Source organism: Cucumis melo, chromosome 2, assembly GCF_025177605.1.
Source record: "Cucumis melo cultivar AY chromosome 2, USDA_Cmelo_AY_1.0, whole genome shotgun sequence".
Classification (NCBI taxonomy): domain Eukaryota; kingdom Viridiplantae; phylum Streptophyta; class Magnoliopsida; order Cucurbitales; family Cucurbitaceae; genus Cucumis; species Cucumis melo.
Window position 1 is genome coordinate 22,941,733 of NC_066858.1, and position 19,815 is coordinate 22,961,547.

The window sequence follows — 19,815 nt, forward strand, 5'->3', positions numbered from 1 at the left end:
GGAAGTTTTGCTCTCATAAGTAATTGTCTGGCAATCAATTGTAAATGCTTGATAAATGATTCTACCAAACCATTTTGTTTATGAACATGAGCTATAGGATGTTCAATATTTATCTCAGTTGACATGCAATAACTATTAAATGTTCGGGATGTAAATTCACCAGCATTATCAAGTCGAATGTTTTTTATTGTATAATCCAGAAACTGTGCTCTTAATTTGATTATTTGAGCAAGTAATCGTGCAAATGCAAGGTTTCGACTTGATAATAAACACACATGTGACCATTTACTTGATGTGTCAGTTAAAACCATGAAATATCTAAATGGTCCACTCGGTGGATTGATTGGTCCACATATGTCACCATGAATTCGTTCTAAAAATGTAGGTGACTCAACTCCCACTTTGACTGGTGATGGCCTAATAATTAATTTTCCTTGAGAGCAAGCAATATATGATAATTCATTGGATTGAAGAATCTTCTGGTTCTTTAATGAATGTCCGTGAGAATTTTCAATAATTCTTCTCATCATTATTGACCCGGGATGACCCAATCGATCATGCCAAACAGTAAACATATTTAAATTCATGAACTTTGGGTTCATGGTGGCATATGTTTCAATTACTCGTATATGAGTATAATATAATTCAGAAGAAAAGGCAGACAATGTTTCCAATATATACTTCTCATGTGAAACAATAAATGTAATATACAGATATTCTATATTATTTTTATTGTTAGTTTCAACATGATAACCATTTTGACGTATATCTTTGAAACTCAATAAGTTTCTTTTTGACTTACTTGAGAACAAAACATTACTAATTGTGGATTTTGTTCCTCTAAGAAAAATAAGGTTTGCTCTACCAAAACCTTCAATCAAGTTTGTAAAACCTGATATTGTATTGACATTTGCTTCAAGCATTGTCAATGTAGAAAAATATTTTTTTACTTTTAAGTATTGTGTGCGTAGTTGCACTATCTGTCAAACATAAGTCTTCATTATTCATCTTTGAGTCAGCCAAAATATGAGAAATGTTCATAACTCTTCGTTAAAAAAAACGATTACAATAAGTCTCTTGGTAAAAAGGAAAAAAAAAACTAACCTTGAAATGTAAATAATGTAAATAAACTGGTAAATGTTAAATAGAGAAACATAATGCAAATATTAGTTTTGGACATTATCATAATTAAAGGAAGTATTTGCTACTCCTTCATTAACATCATTTTTCTTTTCAGGGGACTCAAAGAAATCTGCCACATCCAAATGGGTCATGTTGGAAGGGTCAAATACATCATCTTGATAGGCAAAGTTTACTTCCACGTTCTTCCATTTTTCCTTCAATGAGGCTTGACAGAGGTCGACTAAGTGCTTGGATGTACGACAAGTACGAGTCCAATGACCATTCATACCACAACGGAAGCATTGATTTTCACCACTTTTAATTTTCTTATTTTGTGGAGTCTTCCTTCTATGATCATCATTTGTGGTTTTCTTGAAATCTAAATGATTATTACCACGTAAAGTATAATTACTTCTTCTTCTACCACGGTCACGACCTCGACCACGATTACGACCACGACCTCGACCATTAATATTATTTAAAAATACAACATTCGCTTCAGGGAATGGTATTGCTCCAGTTGGTCGAGATTCATAGTTTTTCATTAATAACTCATTATTTTGTTCAGCCACAAGAAGACATGATATGAGTTCAGAATACTTTTTAAAACCTCTTTCTCGATATTGCTATTGCAGGAGCATATTCGAGACATGAAATGTTGAAAAGGTTTTCTCTAACATATCTTCATCAGTAACTTTTTCTTCGCATAACAATAATTTTGAACAAATTTTAAATAATGCAGAATTATAATCACTTAGTGATTTAAAATCTTGCAACCTTAAGTGCATCCAATCATATCGAGCTTTAGAAAGAATCACACTTTTTTTTTATGATCGATCTCATACCTTTCTTTTAAACTTTGTCATAGTTCATAGGGATCTTTTATCGTAAGATATTCAATCTTTAGTCCCTCATGAAGATGATGTCGAAGGAAAATCATGGCTTTCGCCTTTTGTTGACTTGAAGTCGTGTTTCCTTCTTTAATCGTTTCTCCAAGATTCATGGCATCCAAATGAATTTCAGCATCAAGCAAGTATGATAAATAATTATCACCATTGATATCAATAGCTAGAAATTTTAATTTGGTAAGACTTGATATGGTAAAACTACAACAAATAACAAATAAACTAACTTATATTAGAAACTTAATAAACATGTTAAACATGCATTCTAAGACAACTTAGATAAATATCATATTATGCACATGATACAAAAATCAATGAAACTCATATATAATAATTCAAAACATGCATGTTAATGTACAATAATTAAAATTACAAATAAAAATTACATATACATATTATGGAAAATTAACAACAATACACACCAAAAATGTTAATTTTACAACATACTTAAGTAAATTGATAAAAGCATTTAGATCATAAAAACAATTACAAAACTTATACTAATAGAAAGTAAACAAATAAATTATAAACACAAATTATAAAGAACCCATAAGCTATACATAGATCTTAAAATAATTGATATAAGAACCAAACATAAACGATCATATAAATCATAAAGAAATTAAAGATGAACTAAATCATAATCTTATCATGAACTAAAAATATTTTTTAACAAACAATAACCATGTAAACGTAATATGTAAAATTACAACATGCAATAGGTATAAAATATTACATTCTCAAACATTTAAACTATGCATGATGTATATATGGATTGTTTCATGCAATATTCACAAATACCAAAAAAAATAAACTAATATTATAACCTACATTTTGCAAATAATAAAATTGTAGAGTGTCGTGTTGACAACGTGTTATGAAATAAAGGATAATGAAACAAACAAAGAGAAGAGAGGAAGAAGAGAAGACAATTGAACTCAATTGTGGTGTGTCTTACAAAGGCACCACACTCCTCTATTTATAAGACATATTATGTATAGGTTACATTATAGAATTCAATGGAATGGATGTTACAATATGAAATTGAATGTGAGAGTTATATGAAAATTGTAACCTATGTAGGTTATGGATATCTACATTTATAATATATCATTATATTTACAATAATTATGTAATAATTTAATTTTTGTATATTAAAATTTATAACAATTTAGTTTCGACTCTAGACATTAGGATTAGGATATAATGAGGTTTCTCATCGAAATAAACTAATAAACTAACTAGTTTCAATATTTTTATAAAATACAAAATCTACGATATAAAATAATAAAAAATGACGGCTAATTTTAATGACTTGATTACATCATGGACTAAATTATTGCAAATTTGAAAATACAAAAACTAAATTATTAGTATTAGAGTTCATTAACTAACTTGTTATAAAATCGAGAGTACATAGACTAAATCGCTATTAGTTAAATTTCGGATACTAAATTATTACTTCTATAAAAGTTTAGGGTCTAAAATTGATTTTTTTCTCACCAACCAAAGATGTATTATTGAAAAATATATTTAAGAAGAAAAAGTTAGGTCAAAAATTAATGTCATTTTATTGTCTCTAATTTTAATTCGTTTTACTTATGTGTCTCATTTTATGTACATGTATTGTCAATTAATTTTAAGTTTTAGTTCTTTAAAATTATTTATTTTTATCAAATTGGTTTGATAATAATAAAAAATTTAGTATGCAAATATTGTTCTAGTATAAATGTTAATATATAGATGAAAAAGAAAATTAACGATGAACTCATAGTCAAATTAAATTTAAGATTTGTTGAAAATGTCATAAAGAAAACTATACGTTTATATTCTTTTTAATCGAATTCATTTTTATGTAATGGTGTGATCTTTTAAAATATATATGTGTTAGTATTTGAGGTGGTGCTCGAGATCAATTTTTCAAGATAACACGTATGCTTTTAACAACATTTTGGTGTCGAATAAAGTTATAGGAATCATTCCCTCTAGAATTTTATTAAACTTGTGTTATTTATTTTTCATTAGGTTAACTCACGATGTTTACAACACATAGAAATTTATCAAACACTCTTGAAACTTCGTAAAGTAAACAACTACAAGTTAAGGATTCAACTTGTAATTTAACTTTTATCATGTAATTATTTTGTGTGAAATTACAAATTTAGTTCCTAACCATTTTGGTTTAGACTATAGATTTAGTCCAAACTTTCAATTTTGACATTTTTAAAGTAAGTAACTTATTTTAGGTTAGAAGCTATGGTGTATCTAATCTAGTTTTTTTTTTTTTTTTTTAATCTTTTGCGTACTTTGTGTTAGACACGTAGTTAAACAAATATGAAAGCGCACTTGCATCAATGGTATTTAGTCGAATGCACTTAAACGTCTAAATTAATATCAAAAATGCCTGATTCAAATAAACACAAAGAATTGGCTTTCGAGGAGGGGATATGACTATTTATAAGATCTTTTTAATCTTCATTTAGATCTGTGCAATATCAACCACAGAAATGATATTATCCTGAACTCGACTCTAGGGTGTACAGCCAGGTTGGAGGGTCGAGTTAGACTAAAAAATGAACCAACCCGACCCAAAGTATTCAGCTTGGTAAACTTGGGTTGGGTTGGCCGAATTGCTCCTTTCTCCATTACTCCATAATTTAGAGGGAATTTCGTAATCTTAACCATTTAATCTATGTTCAATGTGATGTATTATTTTTGGTTAGATAACGAAATTATCACATAATAAATAGAAGTAATTGATAATGAGATAATAGGCAAGATCATAAGATTGAAGTGCATAGTAAACAAATCCAATAAATACAAATTGAATGAAATTTCCAAATTGAACACAAACAGTAAGAGAGAGAATCAAACGACATCCAAGGCAATTGAAGAAATTGCTTATTTAAGGAATTGAATACCTTATTAGAAGGTATGACTGAAACTAAGACCAAACAGAAGGAAGATCCACAATTTCTAAATCCTAACAACATCTTCTTCCCCCTTAATTTTCTTAATCAACAAACTCTCCATCAACTTCAACTTCAACTTCAGTCCTCGCCCAACCTTACCGCCATCTCCACTCTCTACATCGCCATCACTATCAGTAACCTCTTCCTCTTTCCACTTTTCATACTCCTTGTGTTTCAGTATCACAACAATCAACTCACACAGCACGCGGTTGGCTGCTACAAGTCTCAGACATGGAGGATTAGCAGAGGAGAGCAGAGGTAAGTCCGGCAGCGGTGTAATGGAGAAAGCATCATGGAGGAGTTTCCATGAGAGTGACAAGTGAGTCCATTTTTCATTTCGAGTGTTATGGGACAAGCTAAACTAATCAATCAATGATTATTTAACTTTTCCCTAGGCTTGACCCTTGCCTCCAGCAACGTTCAATATAAACTAAATAAAGAGATACAAGAAAAGTCGCATAATTATGAATTTGTTCCCTGTAGTTAAGGAAAGGTTAAAATTCTGTCGTTACTCGTTAACATCCATAAACAATTCACCATAGTTTAATATTTAGTGGCCCATAGAGAAAACTCTGTTATATGTAAAGACGATTATCCATTCATCAAAATTAGCAACTGGCCGACGAAGATTCTCATCCGAGCACCCCCACTCGTACCCAAATTCTCTGTTCCGACGGTGAGAATCAAAAACTCTTTTCTCCCTTCCATGGCTGCGCTACCTTCTACGGCGGCTCTTCACGTTCTCCCACATCTCCCATTGCTAAAACCTGAAGTTCCTCTTCTTTATTGCTGTTCTTGTTCTTCAGCTGCCACCACTTCCTCCACCGTCTCCACTTCCGCCGCTGCGATTCACCCAATTAACCCTCTTATTCACCCCCTTTTGCTCTTCGACAGCTTCGATGCCCCAATTGACACCCAAACTTTTCTTGCTACTTTCAGTGTCTTGGTTGCCATTTCTCTTTCGCTCTTTCTTGGTCTTAAGGTATCACTTCTTTGAATTCTCTTTCGTGTAATGGTTATGGCCACTCTAGGGCTTTCTGATGAATTTAATAGTTTGGAAGTTGTGAGGATTTTGGTTTAATTCTAACGGTTGTTGGTTTGGATTGAATTCTGCAGGGTGGTCCGGTGCCTTGTGAACGTTGTGCTGGAAATGGTAAGTATAGTTTGCTTTTCTGAGTTGCATTCTTTATTCCGAAAATTTCAATTTAGCATATTCAGAATTGTAGTAAGGAGCAAGCTTCTGTTTATGATGATCCTATCATCAAAATGTACTTAGGCATGAATTACGGATGATATAACAATATTAAGGGATTCAATATGAACTTATGACTAAGTTACTGTTTTGGTAATCTCCTAGCATTGGCTTTATTTATTGATTGAATAGTTTTATTACGCATAAGTCCTTGCTTTCAAGTGTTCAATGAACATTATAGCTTTGGATTGGATGCATCATATACATATGTTCTTTCATTTTTTCTCAATTAAAGTTGTTGATTTCATAAAAAAAAAAAGGAAAACATACAGGATTACATATGTTGGCATTAGTCCAGAGGAAGCAATTTTGTAGTGACGTGGTTGTAAACTGCCATTTGAACCAACCTTTATTTTGTATTCTGTTTCTTGATTTTTTTTTTTTTTGTTTAGTTGGTTTTAAGTTAAGCTTAAGACTAAGTTGGTTAAGGCATATAGCCTTGATTGAAAGGCCAAGGATTGAAATTTCCACCCTTGCATCTTGGTGAACTCAGTTTAACATTAGGAATAGCAAATCTTTTGGAGGGAGGTCATTGCTTGTCCTTCACATATATCTAGCTTTAGCTTATGTGAATGTTCAATCATGGAAATTTAATAAGGTTCGATTGCAGTTGGATTATCTCATTACTCAATACAGGAATCCTACATTTAGGGGTTGAGAAGTCTTCCTCAAAAGACCAAAAAGGAAACTTCTAGTTGTTGTTTTCGTTCATTTTGGGAAGGAGTTGAGTTTTAGCCTTTTTTAAAAATGTAGTGTTACTAGCACACTTGCAAACTGCAATGAATTTATAAATTGGAATTGCCCATGTTTTCCACTTTTACTTCTTTTGGTTTTCAGTGAGTATCTCAAACCCAATGGTTGGAGCTTAATTCCAGGGAACAAATAGATTAAAGACAACAAACATTAAAGACAGAATTTGCAAAAATGTCAACAAAATATGAACAGTATCCAATATCGATGGAAACTGGCAAAGAATTACTGAGACCTAAACAATATGCATTTTCACATCTCAGATTCATATAATTAGAAACATTTGAAGGAGTCTAGAATTTGCAAATCACATTGAATATAGAAGTAGCTATTAACTTCTACTTCATATAGTTGGTGATTCGTGGAGGCTAAATTCTCCATAAGAGAATGCTTTTGTCTAAAAAGTTTCTTAAACATGTCATTACTCAATAATTTAGCTAACTATGACAATGTGCAGGTGGCACAAAATGTGTTTTCTGTGACAATGGTAAGATGCAGCAACAGTCAGGATTAATTGACTGCAAAGTGTGTAAAGGTGCAGGTATTTACTTCAAATTAAATCAAGTATTCATTGTTTTTTTACCACATCTGATGACCGGCTATGCCCTACGAGATGTTGGATGTTGGGGAAAACACAATGTATTTGTGTAGAAGTTTTACCTTTAGTCCAATAACCACTTTGTGAAAGAGATATCAAAATTGACGTGTTTTTAGATTTTTCAAAATGGCTTGATCAAGCTGTCAATTTATTCTATAGAAGAAACCTCCCCTTATTCATTTGAAGCTTAAAGCTTTGAGATGGTATCATTTGATTGCCGATTTTGCTATAAATTCCATTATTCTTGGCTTGGGTGCAAGTATTATTAATATTTGAACTTCTTTGCCTTTTTCTTTGAAACTTCTTTTCATATCAATTTCTTCATTATTTAATTTTCCCTCGTAAAGGTACATTGATCTCACACACACATACATACATTTTTATATCTTGTATGTTTAAGACTTTGGCTATTCACTTGTTATGTTGAATACCCAATGTTTTAGAATAATTAAGTCCTTTTATTGAATATGATTTTTCTTGTTCATTTCCCTGTAGGATTGATCTTCTGCAAAAAGTGTGGGGGTTCTGGATATTCTAGACGGCTTTGAACCTTCAAGTGAAACATTTCTCCTCGTGCAATGTAATTTCTAACATTGTTGAACATACTCAGTGTAACGATTCAATTTATTAATATCAATGAGTACGAAATGGTTTCTTCTTCATTAAAACGGTGTCCAATTGTTTGTTTCATTTTCTTGTGTAAATTAGTTTTCCTACAAGATGAAAATGGTATAAAAATAAACTTGAATTAGGGATCTCTGTTCTCTCTGAAATACATATATATTTCAACAAACATATTTAGCATATAGTTTATTGGAAAAAGAAAAACAAAAGGATCAAAAAGGGGATCAATCAATTAGGCATAATCAGCACAATCATCTACACATGCACAATGCACATATACATAAATTGTGGCAAAAGTTAAATGAAAACTTTAACTGTGTTGTAGATTTCCCTCCCCTAACAATAATCTTGCCTCCATAACCGAAGAACGAATGCCTTTCAACATTTCTTCCATTTTTTCAGATAAGAAGCATGAGTTACGCCCGTTATCTTCTAATAATTGCATCATCTTTTGGACGGATACAGACTTTGCAATTACCAATTCCTCCATCCTTCTATGCTCCATCTGCAGTTCTTCTTCCAAAATTTTGATCTCTGCCTCCTTCAGACCTGCTTCAAACATGCACTCTTGGCACTCCAAAATAATGTTCTCAAATTCTTTTATTCCAACATCCTGAGTTTCCAACAGCGTCTCCTTCTCATTGATTACCCCCTGAAATGCAAGTTCCATCTCGTCGACCGACCTTGAAGCCTTCTGTACCTCCAATTGAACAGCTTTAATATCACAATCAACCTTTTTTGATTTCCTCGTCAAATCTTCAAGTTCCTTTCTTATGACCCCAAGTTCTTCTTTAGCTAGCCTCATTTCATTTTGCAACTTAGTTTTCTCTTCAGCAGACTTGAGTAAATCCGTGGCTCGACCGGCAAACTGCCAGTTCTTTGGTTGGGAATCTGTTTTTTCAATATTATCTATTGCGAAGAGGACCTTGTCATTTTCCTGTTTTTGACTTTCTTCATCTAATTTAGATTTTAAGCTTGCAAGGTTGCTTTTCAGTTCCACTTCAGATTGTTGAATCTTTACATGTCGAGTCTCGATTTCTTCTTTGCGTGCTTGAAGGAAGGCCAACTCTTTTTTCTTCTGGTCCAAATAAGTTTTTGAAGCATCTGCCCTTACTCTTGCCCTTGTTTCCCGTTGTTCAAAATAAAATATTGAAGATGAGAAGTTGGTTAGAGAATATCTCAAAGCACAGAACTTATTCTGTGCAAGATCTCTACTTTCTTGCTTTTTTGATAAGGCGAGTTTAAAGGATTCAATCTCCTTCTGCTTTAACTGTACTTCATCTTCCACAACTTCAACCTGTTTTGAGAGTTTATCGGCCTCAATTATCATCTTCTCAAGTGAACTTAAAATAGTGACAGTTGTGGTTGAATCTGAAAGCTGTTCATCTGCTTTTTCAAGCTTCTTTCGGATTATACTTAAATCTTCTGGTAACATTTCTACGATAAGAGCTGGTTGTTCAATTTCCATAGGAGTTCCAACATCCATCTGCTCTGTATTATCCAAAATAGACATATATTTCTCTTCAACAGACTTGCCTTCTTCATCCAACCCACTCCCTCCCTTCACAATGAAATTTATGTCGGAACATAATTCTACACCAAGACCATCGTTTTGCTCTTCAATAGAATTTTCTTGGCTTTGAGTGGACTCGTTGCTCTCTTCCGCTCCATCGAGCATTTCCATTTCAGGTGGTGCAGATTGACAGATCAAATTTTGCACGTCATTGGGTTTGAGAGTTTCGATGCATGCCTTGTTCATCCCATCATCAACTTCAACAAACTTCTCAATGCAAGCGGATTCTCCTCTGGTGTCAACTTTTCTGCATTCTAAAGAAGAAAGCATCTTTGTGAGCTCATTTTTCTCTTGCATGGCCTCTTCATACAAACTCATTAACTTATCATTTTCCTCGTGCATTTCAACTAGCTGTTGTTGTAGCCTTTCAACCGCTTTCTCATGAGCCTCTTTTTCATTGGAAATTTCGACCACTTTAGCATCATTCTGTGCAGTTTCAACATTTTCGTACTTGCACTCAGAAGTTGCCGTTTCATACAGTTCGATGAGTTTATTGTTATCCTCTATTAAAACTCTTAGCTTCATCCGCAGTTCATCATTCTCTTTAGACAAGGCTATCGCTGTTTCATGAGCATTTGCTTCTCTTTGGCTGGCTGCAGCAATGGCATCGACCATCGTCTTTAACTCCACTTGGTCGCTAAAATTGATGGTAGATGTGTCAGTTGATGCCAAAGGAAGCTCAACTTGATTAGCTCCATCCATAGGTCCAGTATACTCCTTAGTCCCGAATTTTGCTACCAATTCATCTACATGCCTGCAAGATCAGAAGCACTGAGTTACTATCACAGAAGTCAAACTTAAGAACCAACATTATAAGTAATAATAAATAACAATAATTATAAACAGTCTCACTAAACTAAATACCATTTTCAGTTAAACGAAATATTACAGAACATATAATATTACAGATTACAGAACATATAATATTACCTTTTCAGCTTTTCTTTTTCTTCGAGACATTGTTCGAGTTTCTTGCGAAGTGTATCCACTTCGTCTTGGTTATGAATTGCCTAAAAACAGTAATATTCACATCATCAAAAGCTCAAAACCTAAACATACAAATAGCATTCAAGTAGAATATATTTTGAGAAACGGAATTAAGCTTCTTCTGTATTCCATCCATACTGAAAGCAAGTGTACTACCTGCATGCGAAGGAATTCGTTCTCCTCTTTAATTGAAGATTTCCATGGTGATACTCGCTCCTAAATTCGAAAGATGAGCAAAGAACCATGAGACCCTCATGCACTGGGAGTAACTGATGCTTGAGGAATAAAATTTATCGCACAAACGGACGGAAACTGGTTATATGGCTATTAATGAATGCTCTAATTCCAGGTTCTACTTGTATAAAACTAATGAAAGACTTGTAGGCAAATGAACATCTACAGGTTTCAGCGCAATGTAAGAAAAAATGAAAAAGAAGAAGGATTAACTTCCAGCATTTAATCAATCATAAATTATGTTCCAACTGTTATCGAGATTTTTTTTTACAAGAAACAATGTTCAACTCTTATCAAGAATGAAGTATGCAATCGAATAAATTCTTCTAGTAAAATAGGAACTCTCCCCTATCGAGGACAATAATGTAATATAATAACTGTCTAACCTGATTGGTAATAAGAAAGTTTTCATCGTCTGCCATCATGTCTGAATTTCCTTTCTGCAGTAGCATTTACATATGGAAGTTAAGGGTTTGGCCGTGAAATTCATTTAACGATATACTTGCAATGTACGTGTATTCTTTCATTGTTTTCAACGAAAATTTTAATTTAAAAAATGATACTTCACCGAAAATTTAGAAAAATATCAGTAGAAGTACCTGGATTGACGAGGGATCTGATTCATGCATTAGTTTCCAATCAAGTGCTTCTAGTAACTGTAGATTTGCTTGCAAGAAACATACTTTCATTAGAAATAGAAACTAAATTTGTCGCCATTGAATTCTAAAATGAAATGAGAAGAAGGATTATATTTAACACTTTTACCTTGTTCTCCAATACCATGATCTGGTCGTGTGTCATCTCTCGTTCGCCCTCTTCATAAAATGACTTCAACCTGTAGATTAATGCAGCTTAAATAAAGGAAGAAAAAGGAAAATTGCTGATATTGCAGAAATTAGACTAATTTTATAGTATATATATTTTCTAAAATACGAATCTCGTCTGAAAGTTCAAGATCGATGATTGAAACTATTATAAAAAACTTGCCTTCTAATTTCTTCCTTCAACCGCAGGTTTTCCATAGCAAATCTGGTCACCTCTTGGTTCCTATCAACCTGATTTTTCAAAACCTCAATCTCCTTCAAATGTTCCTCCTTTTCTTTCAGCAAGTGTGTTTCTGCAGAGATCTTTCCAGAAGCAACTGCTTCCAACCTTTTTATTCCTGCTTCTCGAAACCTTAGTCTCATTTTAAGACTTTGTATTTCATCCTCTCTTTGCTTGGCCTAAGCATACCAAAAATGAATTTTCAACAATGTAAAACTAGATATCTTCTACGAAAGCAAATGCCAATTTCCATGTCTTCGTCCAACTTTCACCATTATTAAAAATTCATCAGACGACAAGGATAATTATACGTGGCAGTCTGCTGAGCATCTATGAACCAAGAAGCAGCAGTACTTTGATTAACGTACCAGTTGCATCGCTGCCTGATTTTCGTTAGTCAATGCTTGCAACGCCATGTCCTTGTCCTTTTCCCTTCTGAAGGCCCCAACAAGGGCAACTTCATAGTCTCTCCTCTGGAACGTATCAAAATTAATAACAGATTAGTAGTTTCAAATAATTTCCTCCAGATTAAGAGGTAACGGTCGATACCTGAGTCATCCTTTTCCCAGTTGTAAGAGGACTCATTGATCCGTATAGTCCTTCCCATTTTAAGGTTCCTGGAGATCCCGGGAAGCTTACAGCTAAACTATCGTTATCTTGACTGTCTCCTCCTCCATTAACTAAACCCCGCAACCTGGAAACTTCTTTCTGAAAATTGCATAAGGGTGTTTAAATTACAGCAACCAGAACCAAACATTTTTTAACTCAAAGGCTACAGTTAATTAATTTATATCTCTTTCCAGTTTCATATATAAATTTCAACAATCCTGATGAAAGAATGCAAGCCAAGTTCAAAGTAGACATCTTGGTACCTTAAGTTGTTGAATCTGTAGCCTCATGGCAATTACATCTCCAGAAGCATCTTCGTTCACAATTGCCTGAGTAAAAGCACATATTTTATGATGAGCACTGAAGAAAATAATTGATAAAATCACTTCAAAATTCAAAAAATAATTAAGTAAATATCTGGTGGATGGCGACTCCATATTGTCTGCCATCTTCAATAAGCAAATAAAAGAAAGCATACAAAAAATCACCAAACATACATTGTTCTTTATAAATTTAGCTCGTTGTGCAAACTTCAACGTGCTTAGCGTTTCCAAAGAACAGCTGCAATGACCCAAAACAAAGTTTTCCAAAATTCAGACCAGCGAAATAGAATTAAAAAAAATCAATAGGATTGCACACAAAAAGCAAAAGAGATAATAATACAGAAAAAAAAGACCGAACCCAAAAAAGAAAAAAAAATCATCCACATGATTAAGTAGGAATTGGTACTATAGCAATTCACTAACCAGCTTGAAGGACTGACATTTGCAATTATGATCGTTTTTGCATTTCCTCCCAAAGAATCCTGATACAACGCAAGTTCATAGAACACTAATAAGTTGCAATAAGACGACAAAAATCTACAATTAGAAAGCAAACAAAAATTACATTGGTTATATGGCAAACTGTTTTGAAACATGTAAACATTAGTTAGGAAACAACTCCAATATTCAATACCACAATCCGTTGCATTCTGAGATCATTTAATTAAGCAATTACTATTGTACTCAGAGAAATGGTACTCAATACATTAAAAAGCTGATGCCTGCAATTACTCCAGCTTCAGACTTGACGCAAAGTATCAAAATTACAATACAATTTCAGACAAAACTGCATGACAAGTAAGCCCCCGAACACATTTTCAAACTCAATAAAACATTTTAGTTGATATGCGCAAAAAAACATCAGGCATTTCATCACTTTTTTTTTACTTATGATATGCAAGCTTCCCCAATATACTACAAAGAATAAATAAAAAAGAATATATGTTTTCTAACTTCAGAAAAGTGATATAAAATTTTGCTGATATACGAAACACACTTTGATACCTGAAGCAGAAATGTAAGCTTGGAGTCCCTGTAAGGTACGTGAAGTGACTTTCCATTGGATATGTTCACTAGGTTCATTATCACAAGCCTGTAGTATGCATTCCACAACAAAAATACTTAAGTTCAGCAAATAATTCTGGTTGCTACTACAAGTTTACAAATTTAAGATAACTTAAAAGCTTAAAAACATACCCTAATGTAGAAAGTGATTTGTTGATATTAGTAGCTTCCTTAAGACGCTCACCTTCAGCTCCAGAACTCTTCTGCCTGGTTAGGATCCATATATAAAATTCGAGAATAAAAATCTCAAACGCATAGGTGGAAAGCATGCTTATGGAAGGAAGTGAAACTGATTGATATCTCTTTACTTAAGATATGTCAAGTGCTTCGTCAGATGAAGTGCATGCGGTGCTTTGTTATCTTTTAAAATATATTTCAAGCGCCCCTACGGATGAAGGCAATAAGATAACAGGGTGAAAAGTGTTAAAAAATGTTTGGCTTCTTTAAAAGGAATTGCATTGTGTTTTCTTGTTAGTAACTTTGTGTGCCACAGTTGCATGTGGAGGGAGGCAAAAGGAGGAAACGTTTTGTGAGATGGATAAGTTACCTTTCAGATCCGGCTAAATCAACAAGATTAAGTCGAGCAAAACGATGGTGAGTTACGCCTTGGGATTCCCACTAATAAATATTAAATAAGTCAATTATCTTAAATTGCAAGCAATAAAAGGTTTAAGCTTTAAAAGACAAACTCTTCTCCATAACGATCGGTTCCCGAAATTTACCTTACTTTCAATGATGCATGTAAATACACTATGGGAACGACTGCTAGCACGATTCATATTGGTGGATGCCACCTTTCTGTTTGCAGCACCCTGAAATCATAATCCATAGGGAATTTTCATTTTAAATGCACAATTAATATCAACAAACTATACCTATTCTGTAATCTCCTGAACCGTCTATTCTAATGTGCATATATGAATATTGAATGCTTTGGAAAAAGCTTAAAGTTGTCGGGATTAGTATCTGATTTCAGTCCACCATTCAGAATACATATAGCATATAAGATGCCATTCAAAACCTACCTGAATAAGCTGCTGAAGAACATCTCGTGCACTTGTAACTTCTATCTCTTTCAGATTCTCTACATAAACTCCTTTCTTACTGTCTTCTCTAATCTGTAACGTATTAGGCAAAAAAATATTACTCTAAATTCAAATCCAAATCCAAAATGAATTATTTACGAGATAGTACGAAAATCAAAAGGAGGAAAGAGACGAAGATAAAAAGTTGCAATATTCCTATACATGATCATTTTGATTCGTTTCCATTTTGAAAAGGATCTCTCGATAAAACTGAACTAATAGCATCATACTTAAGAAAGTTAAGGATTTCATTTGGTTGTGTGATCCCATTTATGCTTCCCTAAGGTATCACAATAAGTTACTAAAGCTTTCTTTTTTGTTAAAACAATTGAAAACAAAACTTACAAACTATTACTCTTACCTGTAAGTTGTTAGATGATGGGTCTAGAAGATCAAGTATCTGTTCGTTATATATTTCCAAAAATGAGCATCTACAAGTGTACTTCAGCTTCTCATCTTTCCGAGCCTCTTTTTCCTAAGATAATAATCGAGTTAATTATTGTCACCGAAAGATGTTGCAATACTTATACAATGTAACTGCTAAAAGGAATTGGGATCAGCAAGCAAAAGACCATCCCAATGAAACTTTTCTAAATCCTGAATTGAACGTAGCAAAGAGATGGATACCTTTTGGATTCTCGTGAATAAGTATTCAAATACCCTAGGCGTCATCCCACAGTTGACACTGTGCCTTCGTGTACCTCCCTCAATATCCCCAAGCATGGTATGAGTCTTTCCACTTCCAGTCTAGATGTAAATACTATAATCAGTGAAGCTTGAACCTCAAATTGGAAAATAAGTTTACATGCAAAAACGATTGCACTCAAATAACATCCACCATCAGTCACACCAGAATCCAGGAAGGAACCATATGAATATTTATCTATTTTATATGTTGCTCTGGTACACGTAATCTTCAGAATTCTCATCAAAAGAAAATCCCAGAAGCTTTACCCAATATGTAGAATCATCAAGGAAAGTTTGAATGTCTTACTTGGCCATATGCAAACATGCAACTGTTGTAGCCTCCTACACAGTTATCCACCATGGGTAAACCAGCAACTTTGAAAAGCTTCTCCTGTTATACTGATATATTAAGTCCCAAAAAACAGGAAGTGCAACCAAAGAACAAACAATTAGAAAAAACTACCTGGCTAACATTCTCATCTGCAACTAAATCAAATGTAAAGCGTGATTCAGGATGCCCTGTCCACGTAACAGTCTGACAACTTTCTTGCCTAACGCATTTTCCATAGCCTTGCAAAGATACTTCTGAACTACTAAGTGGACGAATCCTTATGATCACCTGTATTCATAAGCTGGGTTATTAGCCCTCAAAACAAGGCAAATAAGGAGTAAAACTATACGTTCCATGTAACCACCCAGAGGTAACAACAAGTCTTCATTCTGAGAACCTTGCGTTCCAAATACTTAGATAAACCCCAAAATCTGGAAAGATCTCAAGTAATTATGTTAAACGACAACATCTCCACGAATAATATATCAAGATCACCAGCAGAGGTATCATTAAACCCTAAAAACACAGAATATGAAAACAGGACAGTGCATACTAGGTACTAACTCGTCATGAGCATGTAAACACCCGTACCAAACAACAGTTCATCGCTTCGAGAACCCACGAATACCACATACTCAGATATATGAATTCGCCCAAACTTCCATGTGCAAATTAGCTATGTAAAGTCTGTGTCTAACATCTGAAAATGTTGATGATTACTTTGAACAGGAAAAGCGACGAAAATGCAGAGTTAATCTCGACATAATTGTCGTCATCACAGTTAATTGAACCTAATTTTATGAAACAAGGCCACCCAAGGGCCTCACAAAGAAGTTATTCGGCGGTCATTTTAAAATTTATGTAACTTCTATGAGTTGCAGATCTCAAAGATGTCCTGCTCTCAAGTCTCACTACCAAAATCAAATGAGGTAAAACACAGTTTAGCTATGAAATGGCCCATATCTCCAATATTATAACAAACCTCTACAGCTTACTTCCACTTTCCAATCAACATAAACCAGTTTTTTTCCCCTCAAAACTTAGAGTTTAAAATATAGCCAACAATCCTACCAAACAGTTACCTGCACATTGTGATCCTTCCAGAACGATGGATCTTCACGAAGCTCAAAGCACTGGCTCGACGGTCCAGTAACATCACTGACTGCATCTTCATCGTTGAACTGACCAATACTCCGTATAACCGAAGTCTGAGCGACACTCTCCTTGGTCGCCGATTTAAGAAAATCCGGTGAACCCCGTGGAGGATTATAGCTGCTCAATGCATGATCCTGAAACCCGAACCTGCTCTTGATTGCACTGGCCGTGTCCGATAAGAACGGCATTTCTTCTAGTGGAAATTCGTTCAAATTTCTTCTTGTGGATGAGATTCTATCGGAATTGGACAAATCGACGGCGGAAATGGAAGAAGAAAGGCTGGTGGGGGAATGAGAGAAGAGAGCAGAGCGGGGCAGTGATTTGAAAATGAGGAATCTTCGAAAAGAGAGGGGAACTGAGAGACGGGTATATAAGATTAGAGGATGGACGGTCACGATTTGTTGTGTGGATTCAATGGTTTTAGCTTTTAGACCGTTTGAGTGACGATTTTAAATTTTGAACTGTCCCAGTGTGTACTTTTCTTTTTTGCTTTTATGAAGTAACTAATAATAATAATAATAATAATAATAATAATAATAATAATACATCATTTTAATATTTCAATGGCGTCGGGGAAATGATTTGGTTATTACAAGTTAAGTTATTAAAGTTGAATTGTAATAGTTTTTTAGTCGACGTAGATTATTTTAGTTTAGTTTATACTACCATGTATTTGAAATGTAAATTATTTTTAGTTTGAGAATAAAATAGTAAATATTGTTGCAAAAATTAAAAAAAAAATAACGAAGGTAAAATAGTTTAGTAAATAATAATTATCTTTTGAAATAATATTTATTAGAGTAAGAGGTAGTTATCTAGTCTTATAATAATTTTTGCTCCAAATGTTTTCCTCGATTTTCTTTTATTGAAATCAATTAAATAAAAACAAAAAAAAATAGTATGTGAATATATTTTCAGTTTTTATAGTGAAAATATTAATAAACTATCCTTTATATTTTAAAAAATTAATAGTATGACGTGAATTTAAGATGGGTTAAGAATAGGAAAACTAAAATTATTTGTACAAGACCAAGATGATATATTAATTTTATAGTAGTAGTAATAAAAAAATAATCAACGATGTCTTCCGATGTTTAATATAGATTTAAAAATTGTGAGGATGGATAGTATTATTATGCATGTAATTATCCAATTTAATATTTTCTAAGATAATATAAACATAGTTCAGTGGTAATTGACATATATTTTCTTTTTTAAAAAAGTAAAATGTTTAACCAGTAATTTTTCAAATTTAAGATAATTTTTAATTTAATTATCTTAAATTATTTAAGGTATAAGTAGGTTTATTTTAGATTATAATGGTGTTAATTAATTAGAATTGAAAAATTAAGGAAAATCTGATTTTGTGGAATGTGAGATTAAGTAATTAATATATATATATATTCTAAGGTTATATATATTTAATTGAATATGATATTAAAATTTGAAAGGAAAAGTAAGTATGAGATGTACATATTTTTTATATCTATACTATATATAAAAGTCTCTATATGGAGAATTTTTTTCTTCCTATTTTATCCTTCTTTTGTAACCACTTTTATAATTAATTTGATGATTAATTGTAACGACTCAATTCCTTATATTAAGTCGAAATCATTACTATTTTAAAGAACATATAAGTTTGTAAAGTTTTGAAAATAGAATAAGTCAAAACCTCAAGTTTTCAAATAACATAAAAATATTTAACAAAAAAAATGTGAAATAAGTGTAAAACAAAGTCCTAACTCGGGCCCTATCTACTTTTAACAAAATAAAATAACCAATAACATAAACGAAAAACTGAAATGCAATACTAAAATCCAATTTTGACACAAGCGGAAGCAAGCGTGTCCCTATGGCCCACCACGATCACTTCTGGTCACTCGCCAGCTTGCCCTTGTTCCTACCTCTGCCTCTACCTGAAAAAAAAATGGAAATGGAAAGAGTGAGCATAAAAATACTCAGTAAGGGACCCCCTACTAGTCCCACTAGGTGCCTGTTAACTCCCTATTAGAGCCCTGAAAGTGGTACCTCTGAATTGGCACGTCCCCGAACACGTGCAACATGTGCTCCCGTAGGGACAAGCTGGTCCTTGGTAATTCCCAAGAGAATACCTAAGACGCTCGGGCTGTGAGCGGTCCCGTCGGATCACTCACGTCATGTCTATGTCAATGTCAATGTCAGACTTTTAATCCCGTCAGACTATGCAGTCATAAGTGGGAGCGACCCCGTCGGGTCTCTCCATCATGTCTGTGTCATAATAGTGGTGATCCCGAAGGACACCCATGTGGGTACGACTCTAATAAGAAGCTAACGTACACCCTACACATCGCATGCACACGACCTCTCATCAATCACACCATAACTTGTCATACATATCATAATTTCATCAATTCATGTCATAACATATCAACCATAACGTACCAATCCTAACATATCATATCAGTCATCCCCAACTATCACCAGGTCTCTAGAACGAAGACAGTAGCACCGACATAC

The 19,815-nt window shown here is 33.5% G+C and overlaps 2 protein-coding genes across 3 annotated transcripts; one reads left to right on the forward strand and one right to left on the reverse strand.

Annotated features, from left to right (window-relative positions):
- The first annotated feature begins 5,515 nt into the window (after positions 1–5,515).
- LOC103494197 (protein BUNDLE SHEATH DEFECTIVE 2, chloroplastic) lies at positions 5,516–8,267 on the forward strand. Of its 2 annotated transcripts, XM_008455285.3 has the most exons (4): positions 5,537–5,981; positions 6,116–6,152; positions 7,459–7,542; positions 8,095–8,267. In XM_008455285.3, exons 1-4 carry the CDS (start codon positions 5,706–5,708, stop codon positions 8,145–8,147), a joined length of 450 nt encoding a protein of 149 aa, XP_008453507.1. In that variant the 5' UTR covers positions 5,537–5,705; the 3' UTR covers positions 8,148–8,267. The 2 variants fall into 2 exon arrangements, with proteins under 2 accessions (XP_008453508.1, XP_008453507.1); XM_008455286.3 differs by lacking the exon at positions 7,459–7,542 and having other exon boundaries at positions 5,516–5,981.
- A 93-nt stretch (positions 8,268–8,360) lies between these two features.
- LOC103494198 (kinesin-like protein KIN-12E) lies at positions 8,361–17,662 on the reverse strand. The gene is made up of 22 exons (XM_008455287.3): positions 17,244–17,662; positions 16,294–16,449; positions 16,138–16,221; positions 15,771–15,890; positions 15,505–15,618; positions 15,084–15,176; positions 14,781–14,870; positions 14,606–14,676; positions 14,191–14,265; positions 13,999–14,086; positions 13,417–13,475; positions 13,168–13,231; positions 12,934–12,999; positions 12,611–12,769; positions 12,430–12,534; positions 12,005–12,240; positions 11,783–11,852; positions 11,617–11,673; positions 11,404–11,457; positions 10,940–10,999; positions 10,727–10,806; positions 8,361–10,550 (listed from the first exon to the last, which is right to left on the reverse strand). The coding sequence occupies exons 1-22, from the start codon at positions 17,502–17,504 to the stop codon at positions 8,534–8,536; spliced, it is 4,179 nt and encodes a 1,392-aa protein (XP_008453509.1). The 5' UTR covers positions 17,505–17,662; the 3' UTR covers positions 8,361–8,533.
- Positions 17,663–19,815: the final 2,153 nt, after the last annotated feature.